The sequence below is a fragment of the Centrocercus urophasianus genome, unplaced genomic scaffold (genome assembly GCF_019232065.1).
Source record: "Centrocercus urophasianus isolate 14NV4802_14NV808 unplaced genomic scaffold, USGS_Curo_1.0 seq_73, whole genome shotgun sequence".
Classification (NCBI taxonomy): Eukaryota; Metazoa; Chordata; class Aves; order Galliformes; family Phasianidae; genus Centrocercus; species Centrocercus urophasianus.
This window is the reverse complement of record NW_024885344.1, coordinates 9,507,094-9,522,214: the sequence shown is the minus strand read 5'-3', so window position 1 is coordinate 9,522,214 and position 15,121 is coordinate 9,507,094. Positions and strand designations below refer to the sequence as shown.

The 15,121-nt window shown below is 38.2% G+C and overlaps 1 protein-coding gene across 7 annotated transcripts in view; it reads right to left on the bottom strand.

Annotated features, from left to right (window-relative positions):
• Window positions 1-343: 343 nt before the first annotated feature.
• AMN1 (antagonist of mitotic exit network 1 homolog) overlaps window positions 344-15,121 on the bottom strand; it is a 28,717-nt gene continuing 13,939 nt past the window's right edge. For 6 of the 7 annotated variants that reach the window (XM_042837654.1, XM_042837649.1, XM_042837655.1 and 3 more), the window contains 6 exons: window positions 12,868-13,012; window positions 9,216-9,452; window positions 7,552-7,649; window positions 4,939-4,995; window positions 3,489-3,600; window positions 344-2,587 (listed from right to left, as the gene is read on the bottom strand). In XM_042837654.1, the coding sequence (XP_042693588.1) occupies window positions 2,514-2,587; window positions 3,489-3,600; window positions 4,939-4,995; window positions 7,552-7,649; window positions 9,216-9,452; window positions 12,868-13,012 (723 nt within the window). In that variant the 3' untranslated portion in view covers window positions 344-2,513. The remainder of the gene's footprint in view (window positions 2,588-3,488; window positions 3,601-4,938; window positions 4,996-7,551; window positions 7,650-9,215; window positions 9,453-12,867; window positions 13,013-15,121) is intronic. The other variant, XM_042837652.1, reaches the window with a different exon arrangement.

Sequence of the window (15,121 nt, the reverse complement as noted above, 5' to 3'; positions counted from 1 at the left end):
AGAGATCTCCAGGCAGGAGATTCCACAACCTCTCTGGCAACCTTGTATCAGCTCTCTGTTACCTGTACAGTTAAGAAGTGTGTCCTGATGTTCAGATGAAACTTCAAAGCAAACAATGAAGACGTTTTGCAGTTAGCTACAAAATAAGCAGCGGTAAAGAGCTAAACACCAAAGAAGGGAACACGATGCGCCCACAACTATCCAAACCCCACATGATGATGTGGTAGAAGCTTGTAACTATGAAAAAGTGGGTGGCACTCAGAAAGAGAGACTGCTTACAAAATAGGAAGTGAACACTCACACAAATATGACATTCAGACATCATAAAATGTATCTTAACACGTTTTCAGAAATATCCAAACAGAAGACTTACTGGCTTTAATATTCAAAGCAATATACAAATATTTGGCAGTGCTCACTCAAGAATCTACAACAGTAACACACAAGCACAGTATCAAATATGGACTGGTAAGCACATACACAATGTTCATCTCCAGCTTCATTCCTGCACTCTTAAACATCTATTAAAAATGACTGTGTCTCAACCTGAATCAAAAAAGATTCCAGTAGAAGGATGCTAGTAACAAACCTCTCAAACAGCAGTCTTGAGCTCTGGAAGTGAAGGACTGACTGAGACTCAAAATTTGAAGCCTAAGAATGCAGCATTACTCATCACACTGATGCACTGTTGTTTTTTTTTTTTAAAGCACAAAGTGAGGTACAGCACTAAGTTACACATTCAGAAAAGACTGCAGAAGAACATTGAATCTGCATGCACATCTAAGGACAGTGTAAGCTGCATTTGCCTTTAATGTGACAAATCCAGAGTTACATTAGCAAATGGCTAGCACTGTAAGTGTCCTTTGCTGTTACAGACCTCAGTGGTCTTCCACCTTAAGCTGCTTTATATATTTCCATTTATAATTTTCTTTTTGAGTGTAGCACTTGAGAGATTTAGTCAGAGAAAGCCCTGAGTTAACTGGCTGAGCTCAGAGCTGGCCTTGATTTGGGCAGGAGGCTCCTGGAGCCTCTTCTCACTTCTGGTAGCTAATGATGCCACCTCTTTTTGTGGCACCCTTCCTGAAATCAGACACAACAGATCAATTACTTCATGCAAAAAGAGTTAGAGATTTATGTTCCCGAGTTTTGGAATTATGCTTTCAGTTACACATGAACAAGTTTTCTAAATGGACTTGCTCTTCCATAAGCCATATAATCAAGAGAGAAGCAGAGATCATTGTCAGATACTGTAATATCCTTTAACAATACTGGATGCATTATCTTCCATGCCATTTGTACTGTACTTTAAATAGGTTAGTAGAAGACACTTTTATTTCTGCAACATTTAAAATCAGCATGAGCTAAAACAAGCATTAAATTCTAAAATAAACACTCCTTACTGTTGTCTAAACTCAGTCATTTTTGAAAGTCATCAGATCCGAGTAAGACCTGCCCAGCTAAATCCTGCTATTTCCAAACGTGGAATATCAACACAGTGTGCTGTCTGCTCTCTGCACTGCTGAAGTTACTAGCATTTTTAGAAGTTTAATGCAGAAATCATATAGGTCTTTATGTAAGTTCTACTGCTTCAACAAAGCCAGTGAGCATGATTCGTAATTATGATGAAACCACAGTTCTGTCACAAGCAATTCTACACTTACAATTTTTTAAAAAATGACTACAGTCAAACAATACATAAACAGTCAATTTCATCTTCTAGAGGCCACTGGAGATGGGATAAACTGTATAAACCAGAACACAAACTTTGCTGAACTCTTCTGTCTCAAGATTCATGTACTCCAATGCTAAACGTGGTCTTACTTCACTCCTAGCTATGCTTACAGAGACCAATGCTTTGTTCCCTCCAATGATTTTGCAATAGGAGAAAGCCAGAGCAAATGAGTATCATATAAGATTATTTTATCAGCCATCAGCACTATTCTGAGATTTGTTAAACACTACAATAATTCCAAAGATCTTCTGTGTTTGCATGTTTCAGACCGTAGTTTTAGATGTGTAAGACTCCTGTAAATACCGATGGTAAATAAAGACAGAAACCTGTAACATCAATAACATCAAAAGAAAGGTACGTACAGTTTTTTCCTCCAGACAAACAAGCTATAATTATCCTCTCAGAATAAAAACTCAGAGTAGGGACTTAGTAAGACCAGGTCTGTGTAGGTAGCTAAGATGCTAAAACATGCTTAATAACGGCCAAATCTGATTGCTCAAGGAGGCTGAGAGATGACAGTGTAACGCTGACTGTAATTTAACTTTCCTTTTAAGGAATCATGATCAGTGCTGCAAAGACAGACAGGGCTCTTAAGCAGTCGCTAGGGAAGCTCAGACTTGCACTCAAAGACAGGAATGGCAATAGAGACCTCTGGTGGGAAGAAGCAGAGAAGCAATCTGCAGGTACAGAAGTCACCAGCTGTTTATTAGAGGTGCTTCTTTCCTGAAACAGCTCTCCTAACTGTAAACTTTACACTCATACATAAGCAGACAAAAAACAGTCAGTAAACGGTCCACGTCACTTGCTTGATTTTGTTTGAGATGATGAGTTGCTCTAAAACATCTCGTGAACGGTCTACAAAAGAGAAAAAGATATTGTTATTCCTTCAGAATAACATACAGGTGCTGTTTAGAATCGGCTTAACAAAATAAACTAATTTTATCTGCATTTATGCTCCACTTTTTAATGCACATAGAAAATGAACATAGGAAGGACACAGATCATCACTGTTCTAACATCTTGTCCTGATCTATACTCACAAACAAGCACTTTACTCTCCCTGTAAGACTAAATTTCTGTTTTAAAAATAACTTCATGACAACTTCATAGTTTATTTTTTTAAAAGAGAACTCAGTCATAGAGGGAAATAAAACACAAGATGCAACAATGAAGGTCAATTTTGGCCTTAACAAAGCACTTCTCATGCTGTTAGGCACTTCATGTTCTTTTGCATGAGCAAATTTTTCTGAATCCAAAGACAATAGTTCATTTCCTTCAAAAAAAATTTACCCCATTACCCTCCACAGAAGACTGAAACTGGGGCCACACTGATACCATTCCATCTTGGTTATTCATAACTGGTTCATAGAATCATACAATCTGTGATTAAGTGTCTTACTCTTAGTATCAGTTTCAATAAATATGTACCTGTTGCATTAATACAAAGTTTAAAAACAATCATTTCAACCACGTCAGACTCAGTAAAAGCTAAGTTGGGATTCCTACAGCACATGTAATTCAACACTCTTAAGCATATTTATCACTGTGTAACACTGATCATATTTTTCTGACTCACACCTCGTATTTTTCTGACTTTGTAGGACTTTGTTCTAGATTGCTTTCATAAGAAAGTTAAAAAAAAAAAAATCTAGTTTCATATAGAATATTTATTAATCTATAAAGTCTGATGTCAGACAAGCAATGGGAAAATTTGTAACATGTTTAGAAAATCAAGAGATAGCCTGACTTGACCCACCTGTTATCAACGGGCATCCATGGAACAGAACAATGTGTATCTTCGGACAACAAGTGAGCACTGCTTCCACAGCAACATCTGTCAGATTAACACAGCGTTCCATATGGATCTCCTGTGTTAAGAAGACAGTAATAATATTAAAAAATGCCTACCAGAGCACTCTCAGTTTTGGAGGTAAAGCTTCCATTTCCCCAGTGCTTTCAGAGATTCCTCACCCAGAAGAAGTTATGACCTACTGTTCCTCACTGCATTGATCCCTTATGTGGTTGTGTACAGACCAGCAAAACACTCTCAGGAAAAAAAAAAAAAAAGAAAAAAAAAAAAAAAAAAAAAAAAAAAAAAAAAAATCAAGACAGCTTTTTTAGTTTTGACACCACAAAAATCTAAACCCATAAATTTAACTTTTCTCCAAATGCATGCATTATTCAAGACACCTGAAAAAACTTTTCTGTGAGATTCCACAGAGTTTGAGTCCCAACAGTTTTCCTATCACACATTCTCCTACCAGTTTGTTTTCATGCAGGACAGAATGACTTTCTTCCTGGCAGTTTTCTTCCATTTGGCTTTGACAGGTTACTATCAAATGTCTGTTGTTCCTGTTAAAAATCAGTGTTCTCCAGGCTACTTTTTACATCAATAAACACAACATATAAGAAGAAACACTGAGAATGAAACATCAGAGCTAATGAAAATAGGATCTGGGGATATATTCTTCAGGCACCCCAACAAAGCACTGTTTAATTGTGAAATCTCTTTCCAAACCATGAGCTCCAAGGATCTTGAAAGGGCACATAAATGAAAGGGAGCTTTTGCAATAAATGTAATCTTGAACAGAATGACGACACAGAAAGTGAGAACTGTATTCACTGAAGCAAGAAATACAGAAGCTGATGTTTGTGTGTTTGTTCTTAGTTCATTACAAGCAGTAAGTGAAGTGCGGAATCTGAACGCCTCCTGAAGTAAAAAGATTTCACAATCTTGCTACTTGCTAGCTTGATCACTTTAAGACACTACTTATTTCACCCGTGCCTGACACTGGACCACTGCCTATACATTTTGCACGTTACTTTCACGACGTGAAGCAGATGTATAAGGATCAGGACATAGATAAGGAAGAGAGACTGAAGAAGAGACTAACAAATAGCGCCGCATTTTCCTTTCTTTTTGTCACTGCTTGTACAGACCTAAACTTCTCTAGTCCTGTATACTGATAGAACACAAGTTTTGTTTTTAAATTATGTCATTCCACGTAATGATATAAAAGCTTGCTTTAGTAGAACTGCCAACAAAAACCCACCTAAATACAAAAGCATCTGAATGTATGGTTTTTAAAAAGACTGTAAGCACAGGAACATGTTATTAAGCACAGCACAGCAAAGAAACAAAATCCACACTACGACTCAGTCTATTTCCTTCTGTAATTCCTTTGTTAGTAGATTTGATAGTTTACCTTTAAATTCTTTGAACACATTCCGCTCACTAGTGCTATAACACCATCATCTGTTACCTAGAAGAAAAAACCAACACTTATTAACACATTGGATTAAAGCTCCATTTTTCAAACATGACTATTTGGGAACGACTTCTTATATTAATTTATACTCTCCCCACAGTCACTTAATACATCTAACAGGAATGTATTTTCTTCCAAACTAGGTTTGCAGAGAAAACTATCCAAGTATATTTTTTTCCCATCTATTAAATACTTGCATCATACTACATACGTGATTCAGCCCAGCTGTGGAACTGCTGTATCTGTGGCTTTGTGGGCTCATTTAACAGTGGGTGTATGGCATTTTTAATTTATAAGCCCTAAAGCACTTCTGCTCTATGTGAACTAATTTTCCTGCTGTTTTCATGACTGCTGAAAATGTTCCCTGCTGGAAACATTCATGAAGGAAGCATCTTGGGTAGAAAAAAAAAAAAAAGAAAGAAAAAAAGAGTAATCACAGCAGCCTTTTATCTGTAGTCCTACTTTCACTCACGTGGAAGCAAACCAGCTAATTAGCACAAAATTCCCTCAAACGAACAGTCTTTCAGCACTCATCATACACTTGCACTAAAAGGTTTTATCAGATTGGCTATTGAAAACCACAAAGCAATGATTATCTGCAAGAGAAAAAGAGAGGCACAGAGGGCTTTCCTCAGAAAGGCAAGTAAGAACAATTTAAATGTTCGCTTCTGGGAACTAAATTCATTAAAATTCCTCCTCATTTCCAATTGGCCTTGCATTACTGCAGTCACCAAACACACATAGTGAGATTCAGCCCAATTTGACAGCTAGAATTCGGATACCACAAGCTCCATTTCTGTTTAAAAATTTGACTATTTCCATTGCACAAATTGCCTTCTTGGCTACTGGCCACCTATTGCAAATTGGCTGTACAGAAAGGATCAAACCAGTGCAAATGAAGAATTAATGACTCGGTGTGAAAGTACAGAAAGGGCAATACGAATGGCAGTGCCTAGCTCAGCACGTTTAGTTTCTCAAGACAGTCACAGCAGGAGACAAAGGACAGTAAACAAATACATTCTAATAAATTCCTTACGTGGGACAAAAGCAGAGAGATTAATCACTGTAATTTCCTAAAGGGCCTAAGATGGTACATCTAAAACCAGTACACAGTCACCAACCTAAGAACAAACCGAGTTAAGATTTGACAGCTGTGCCTCTTCTCCTCCATGTCATCAAAAGAAACCTGGACCAGACCTTCTCCTAGCTGGTGCCTTAACAACCCCACAAACCATCTGAACTCTGTCTTTATGATTGTGAATATATTAAGCACCAAACCAGCTTTTATTAAAACAAAAGCCTCCTCCCTTCCTTGCCTTAAGTATTGCTATACTACAGCAGCAGCATTGCAGTACTGTTTCATACTCTACTGAGTATCCATTTGCACTATTTGTAATACTACATATGCTCTCCTATTATAGATTAACCATCTATGGTTAATATCAAGCCACAAATACATTGGGCTCTTGGTGTAGATCAGTCACCAAACTCCTGTACACGTAGCAAAGGCTTAGATTACTCAGGTATCAGCAGTCAAACACAGAAACAGCCCACCCTATTCTACATGAGACGCGCCTGCACAGACAGAATACCTAACCAGCAACACCCCTGCTCTTGCCAACACATTTTGCAGAAAACTAAACTGCCCTGCACAGAAGTTTGCACAGCCATTTCAGAAAGATTCTTCCCAGTTATTTGCCATATACTGAATCACTGAAGATTACAGAGGAAATGTACTATTTAATTTGTGTAGGGACTGGGACTCTAGAGCCCGTGTTCCTACCTGTTGACACTACTGGGATATAGGACAGACTAGAAGTAGTGCAGTAGGCACAGAATTTCAGTATAAAACCTAACTCCTCAGAATGATAATGTAAATATACTGACACCTAAGCATAAGTAGCTTTCTTACACAGCTCTGTACCAGCATAGCAGAGCTTTTTCAGGCCAAGTTTTTATTTATACACTCTCTGTATGCAGGATTGCAGAGCTACACCTTCTTCTTACTCATTTCTTCCCTTGTTTTGCCCACCCCATTTGTTCTTATTTGTGTCCATCTTCCAATTCCTGTATTCCATCTCTCCACAGTCACCACATGAGATCATTTCTAAAAGTGCTGACACCACTCTGAGCCATTTGCCCCTTTGCAGCCTATCTTACATCTGTCTCCCTGTTCCTGCAGCAGGCTGTGGGCCCTTTTTTGCTGGCTCATCTATTTCCAGATTTCTCACTGTTTTACTCTTTCATGCACATTTGCCACTTTCACTTCATTCTTATTATTCATTCTGGCACACAAACACAAGGATGTGGTGAGGTCTTGCAGTCTCTATAGGCACGACCCACTAAATCTCTCTCCTTTAGTCTGCTTATCTGTAACTGGCAATGTCACAGAAGATGTTAAGACTGTTTAATTGATACTTACTATGTTTCATTTAGTCAAACTAAATTCGGAATTCTAGTGTATTATCACTGTATGACCAATAGGAAAGAACAAAAGGTGTTCAAACATTTACTTATTCAAGAGGAGTTCATCCCAATTACAACACATACCAGGAAACTTATTGTAAGAGGTAGATTGTGTTTTTGCAGCAGAAGTTTCCAGTATTTTCTGTATGCAGTGTAGGCCTTTACTGAACTTACAAACCTTCCTGTGAAACAGTTGTATATGTTATTGATACATAAAGAAAGCTGATGAATAGAGTGAAGTTGGGAATGGGCAATAATGACTCGGGTAGGACTGAGATAGCATAAGATAATGAAAGCAAGCAGGATGGGGAGAGCCTAGCACAGGACAGGACGAATGCACTAACTTTGAAATACTGCCCTCCTATCACAGTACAAAGCAGAACGGATGTGCTAACTTTGAAATATCTCCAATATTTCAAAACATACAAAGCATACCTAAAGACAACAATTTGGTAACAGTCCTTATGTGCAGATGTACCATAGCAACAGCATCGGGAAGACTGTGAGCCTGAGACACTCAACCAACGGGCACCAGGAGAGATATTACCTGTGTCAGGTCCAGGGTATATAACAGAATCAATTTTATTAACTAGGCATGCAATTTCTCCCTTGCCAGTATGGAGGTGTGCAACCACTACTGCAACAATGAATAAACTTTGCTGCTATCACTAAAATACTTGCCAGACTGGAAATCTTTAATTTTAAGTGTGTTTCTCACGTTACCTATTTCATGGACAGGAAGAGAGGAGATAGAAAAGGGAACTGAAAATCAAGAAATAAGCTTGAAGAAACAGACTTCAATGATAGTAATAAAAATTACCACAGAAAAAAATGACTTTTGATGCCCTACTTCAGGAAAAGCTTCAAGGAGAACAACAGCACCTAAAATACAAACCTGTCCCACATTTTCCATATCTGATGCTTCATTATGAATGCTCCCTGTAGGACTCATGCTGAGCATAAAGTAGTCACTCACCACTACAGTCAACCGAATGCTACACTTCATTATCTCAGAAATTCCTTTCATCCACTTCATTATCTAACCATAATTATAAAGCCTGTTCTAGTAGTGTTGTTGTATCCCAATCTCTCCTCCTTATGCTAAATAGCAACTGCTGCTAAATCCTCTTATCTGTTCTTTCCTACATTTTTCATGTCATTTTTCCCCTGTTGACTCCGTAACATAACTCTGATAAAGCCATTCAGAAAACACAATCACTCCTGAAGCAGAACTAATTACGGACTCTGTGCTGACAGTATGGGCATATATAGTTGAACAATATATATTATTACTATTCAGATTTTGTTTGTCTTACCTGAAAGAACATACTAAGGTGTCCAGTGTCGTACCCTCTTCTTATGAAGTATTTTATAAGTTGAAGAAAATGATTATACTAAATAAAGACACTGAAGTCTCCAACAGCATGTGGATTTTAATAAATGCACCTTTAGTCCTCAATGCATGCTATAATACCAAAATGTGTATTTTTCTGATTGCCAGAATGCAGAAACATGTATTTCTTTTCCTTAAGAAGGAATTTCGGAGATAATGAGATATAGCATTCAGCTGACTGTAGCAGTGAGTGATTATGTTCAGTGTGAGTCCTCCTCCTTAAGAAGAGAAAAGTGGAAACGAACCGTGGTCCTAAGCCTTATTAGGAATTGATCTAAAAAGATATTGTTTATCACGTTTAATAAAGATGATCACACCAATCTTAAATAAATAATAAACCAAAGTCAGTGATAACCTATTGCCATCAGAGTTACCCGAGTAGATGAAAAGTCCACACTGTGAAGAAATTTACAGTTTTCTCCTAGCGCCTGCAGAGATGCATCCATGATGCCTGAGCAGCTGCCCAGGTTCAGTATTTGTAAGAACTGGCAATTGAGCGCAAGAGCAAGAACTCCGCTGTCACTTATATTGCAGCACCTTTTAAAAGATGCTTCACGCAAATAAGGGCAGGATAAGGCCAAGGCTATGACACCTGTCAAAGAAACAGAATAATTAAAAAAAAATAATCAGTCACTGTAACATAATCACCCCACTCAAATCTTTGTGCTGTCCTCTGGTGGTCACTGACCGCTCAACTTTCATTCCATGCCACGTCAGCAAGATTCTGTACATGAAAATCATTTTGTGGTCACTTTTTTGTTTTGCTAATTGAAGGATAAGAAAAAATAAATTGACATCACCTAACAAGAGCAAAGACCTGATGAACGGTACTGCTGAAGAATGCCAGAGCTGATAAAGATTTCTAAAGCTGAATTCCATAATGTAAACAAGATACCTGAGGGATGTTATCTACATAAAGATATCAACTCAGTGAATGAGTGGGGAAAAAAAAAACAAAACAAAACCAATAAACAATGGCTTGAGATACCTCTGGAAATCGTGTTGTAGTTGCATCATAGTTTTGGTGTAACAATGTCTGTTCATAAAAACTGAAGTATTTCAGCCATTTGGTCAACATGGTTACATGGACAGTAGGTCCAATGTGATTAATGGAAAATGCCATCATGCAGTCAAGTGAGAGAAAAGACAGGGGATGAGAAAAAGTCAAGTTAATGAACCTTATGCTGTGCTGGAAAACAGGCATGTAAAACTTGCAGAAACAGAAGATGGAGCAGCATCCTCCAACAGTGAGGATGGTGGTAGAGAGAGCTGCTCTAGAGGAGAAAGAAAATAGGATAGGTGATAGGCTGACATTAGAGAAACTGAGGAAGAAGCGTAATTTTAAAGATAATTCAGAATGATAAGTATAGATATTTAGATATTTTTGGATATTTTGTGGAATTTTTTTGCTGGTCTATATGCATTGGAAGTCCTTGCTAAGAAGTACTGACAACCAGAGCAAATCCAGAGAAAATAGCATGATAAGTTAAGGGTTTAAATGCAGATCTAGGAAGAAAACAACTCCAATGGATAGGAGGGTCAACCTGAGATAAACAAAACTACAAAACCTTGACTGGGAGAAATCACAGCCAACTATACTATGCTGGTGGCAGGCAGAAAGAAGCAGTAACTTGGGGAAACTGCAGCAATAGCTTGCTGGCTCCTGAAGGAAGACACATGCTAGAATGTTTGAACACTGGGGAACATTCATCAGAAAAGTGGTCTTACTTAAACAGTCTGCCCAAGTGATGAGGGATGAGGAATGACCAAAACCAAGCACTAAAACCCCTTTGAACTGCAGAATGATTGCAGTAATTTACTCCAGTCCTCTCCACTTTCACACCAGGCCTTCATATACACACTTACTAAGTTCAGGTACAGAAAGGTTTAGTACTGCCTACAGGATTATTAGTGGACAGGAAGACAAAAAAAAAAAAAAGAGTTAAGTCCAATTGAGAACAATACTTGGTGTGGCACTACAATTAGCAAGAAGACAGTGCTTAGAGCAGAGGATTAAAGTGTTTAAGTCAAGGAGCAGCAAGATCAGGGCTGCTCTGTAAGCGAATGCAAGCCATGAGCATAGGTTAGATACAACACAGGCAGTGCAGTGCCCTCAGCAACAGGCCGCAGCCCCATGGCACTGAGCTGTGTGAGCACAGCAGAGAGATGACAGTACCAGGCCCTGCTGATGGTCCAGTGAACACCAGGCAACAAGGCAATGGGTCACATCCAAGGCAACTCAAAAAACCAGAATCAAAATAATAGTTCAGAAGGAGGACAGGAACCGTGACAGTTATGTCAGGCCCGAAGGCCCACGGGCGCCTGGTGTGATAAGGGGGGTCATGACACTGGTCATTAAGGGCTGTTGGTGCCCTCAGTGCCCTGCGGGTTGGCAACAACCAAAACATTTGCACAGAGGTGTCAGCAAGTAGCCAATAAAATCATAGGATCGTATTGTAGAATGGCTTGGATTGGAAGGGACCTTAAAGCCCAATCAGCTCTGCGTGCAGAGCTGCCACCCAGCCCTCAGGCTGCCCAGGGCCCCAACCAACCTGGCCCTGAGTGCCTCCAGGGATGGGGCGTCCACAGCTTCACTGGACACCTGTGCCAGGCCTTCACCACCCCAGAAATAACAAAAGTACATGAACTACAGATGCAGTTCAAGAAAGGAAATTATTTCAGAGATTATGGCAACATGGTGATTCCAGTTGTACAGAAAATTACATAATTTCTAGATACAAAGAAATAAAAATGAATGCTGAATGCTATCAGTGCATGTTACTATGTGAGAACTTCAAAGCAACATGGATAAAAGAGTATTTGTTTGTTTCAGAATTGGTTTACAGTAGAAAATATGGTAATGGCATGCAAATTTACAGGTTTCTTCAGAAAAAAAACCAAAAACCCATCAGTGAGATAGTAAAAGGTAACGTTTCTCTAAACTGCTTGTGTGTGTGTACACAACAGAAATGAGTGAATAAGAACTATTTTAACTTAAAAGTTTGGCGATCCTGATTTTCAGTATATTAAGGGCTCAGCTTGTGAGTAGGAAAGTTAGCAAAGTTGAATGGAGTAGGAACACATCGTTGTTAACTTATCAACAGCAAAGTAATCAGAAATCTCTACCCAAATAGAGAAAAAAAATCGACACAAAGACCTCTGGGTTCAGCTGCTACCTTAAGAAATGTAGTAGATGTCAATGGACTGATGAAGGGGAGGCATGAAGGGTCTCCCTTCATGAAGGGAGAAGGCAAGGGAGACCCTTCATGCCTTAGGGGAGATCCCTAAGCTGTCTCAGTGATCAAGAAGCACAACAGTGCAGGAACATTGAAAACAAGTAAATAAAATCAACTAAAAACATGTCACTGAAAGATAAGCACATCAATATGCAGTGCTAAGAAAATACAGACAAGGCTGGTTTGAAGTAAGGTATATAGTAACTCCAAATGAATATTTAGCCTCAGTTTTCAGTATGGATGAGCTAATGATGGAGCAAGGAAATAAGCATAGTGAAAAGACAGAACAAAGGTTGTGGGAAATAAAAAGTTAGCAAACTTAATTCTTACAAGCCAATAGCTCCTGACACAACTTAAGACTGCAGGTTAAGAATAACACTTGAAATACCAAATCCTAAAGTAAGCTAAATCTTTCAAGTAAGAGGAAATAATAAAAATAATCAAAATACAAAAATACAAAATACAAAAATAAAAATAATAAAAATACAAACTCATTTACTGAAGAACAAAATGAAGTGAAAAATACCATTAAATGAACACCAGCTTTATCAGTAACCTGATTTCATAAGACAACACCTCTTTCATAAGACAACCATTGTTCTAGGCCTATAATTTACACCACCAAAGTTACTTTTAATTAGTATTGGTGTGGCACTGGGGACCTTTTAAAGCAAGAGTTACTCTATGTATTTTTGCAATTTACTCCAATCTAAAAGAAAAAACAAAACAGAAACAAGATCCCAGTTATCTACACACAGATAACAAACATACCTTCTGAAGTGATTCCCAATCTGTTTTCTTTGCAGGAGTTTAAGTTGATTTTTTTCAGTTGCTTGCAGTTACAAAGCTGCAATAATGCATTATCTGAAATATCACATTCTCGGAGGTCTAAAGATTCTACAGCAGGGTGCAATACCTGTAACAAAAACCTGCTATGTCACAGAACTGCAGATTTTAATCCAAAATACTGGTAATGTTAGACATCACAGAGAACTTTTTAAAATACCCACTAGAGGATGGAGTTGTCAGTCCTGACAATTAAAATCCATAAAGAGAACACGTTAGATTTGCCACAACAGTTCACCTGCCACAGAACAAGTGTTGCATTTCTGTGATAAATCTAGAGTAGGAGCACATTAACACTACTGTTTCACCAGCGGATACCACAGTTGTTAACACCAGTATGTCAGTTATGTTTACCAGGGATAATATTCTCAGATTGACCAGAAATTGGATGGCAGAAAGCTGAAGTGTAAACACTGATTACAAACAAATGTAATGTCTTAAGCAGATTTAAGCTGAGACTTAAAAAATATTTTGCCCCAGAGTATTTTTCTCACCCCCACACACGCAGAGGTACCAAATCCTCATTAAAGAGTCTCTTTAAATCCCACAAGACCACAGGTCTTCCTTTCCCCCAAAGTGCATTTATTAAACTTAGACCCAAAGTGATGGAAGGCCTCAGATTGTGGTAATAACCACATATCTTACCTTTCATTTCACTTTCGGTGACTCTTATCACTTTTTACTAAATATTATTTGCAGTCCTCCTCTTCCCAGACCTTGTGTCACTATGTATTCTGATCAATAGGCAAATGTTAGATCATTACCTTATACTACCCCCTTCAGCTTCTCACTCCCTCTTTTAACTCACAAAGAACAAGGAACACTGTTCTTATGTTGTTCAAATACATATGATGCTGACATCTTCACTAGTGAAGTCAAACAGCCTTCTGACAAGGAGGAAGAATTCTAGCAGGCTGTAATTGCAACCTTCTTCCAATGTGGCAAACAGAAGGCAGCTTTGATTGTATTTTCTAAATACTAGAAGCCTCAAACACATCTGTTTATGCCATAAAACCTCCAACACGCTTGTAAGTAGTTTTCACAAGAGTCACATTCAATTTCTATTTCAGCTGTATTTCTGAATTTGTATCTCATGAGCTAATACCAAACCCAGAGTTGACATGCTTGAAGTCAAAGTGATCACAAAGTGATCATCAATGTTTATTGAAGATGCTTTCCCTGGCTATCAAGTTTCTTCCACAACTTCAACTTGCCCAGATCACCACAAAAGAGAGCAAACTGCTGGTTTTGAAGCCACGTGAAAAACCTCATCAGACATCAGAACCGTAAAACAAGAAAAAGAACTATTAGATGTAGAGAGTTCTAAGCAAGAAGCCACATTACTAAACACTTTACTATACACTATACACTTTAAATAGCATTATTTAAAGTAGCTGGAGTATGAAGTTCTCCTAGCTGATGATTTTTCACACATTTAGTTATTACTTAAAGGTTTGCTTTCTGTTGCTATTCACAGATTCATTTTCATTGAATACAGACACTAAAATCTAATTTGTCTCAAAGAGGTGGAATTAAGATAAAGATTGTTTGGATGCACAATACAGGAAATTAAAGTACAGCCTTATATCCTGCGGACAAATGCTGAAGTGCTTTATGTATCTTTATGGTAAAATTGAGCTGCAGTAAGGAGTTTACATCTCATGTAAAGCTGCTCCAAGCAAAAAGCAGAGTAAGGAAAAAAAGGATGGTAGAACAAGTCTGGGCAAGAGCAGGATGAGGTGAATAAAAGCTAATGGATAAATGCAAGCAAACAGAATTTCAACTACAAGAAGTTAAAACTGTAAACAAAATGCTGGACAACAGCAAGGAATAAACAGGCACAAAAGCCAATGAATCATCACAGCCTGGAATAATCCAAGAGAACAGATCTGTTGAGATTATAAAAGAAAAGAGCAAGAGGGAAGCAGTAGCAAAGACAGAAAATTCCTTATCCATATAGAAGAAGAATTGAGATTTTGCAAATGTTCAGAGCATAAAATATTTGGTTATGCAAGCAAGGAACAATAAGAAGAGCTAAACTACTTAAGGTGGTTTTGCTGTGCTGAACAGAAAGCATACCTGCAAGATGAAAGAACATGAATGCTGAACAGCGTGGAGAAACAGCATAATTGCAGAATCATGAAGGTGGTCAGCAGTTAAAGAAAAGCACAAATGAAAT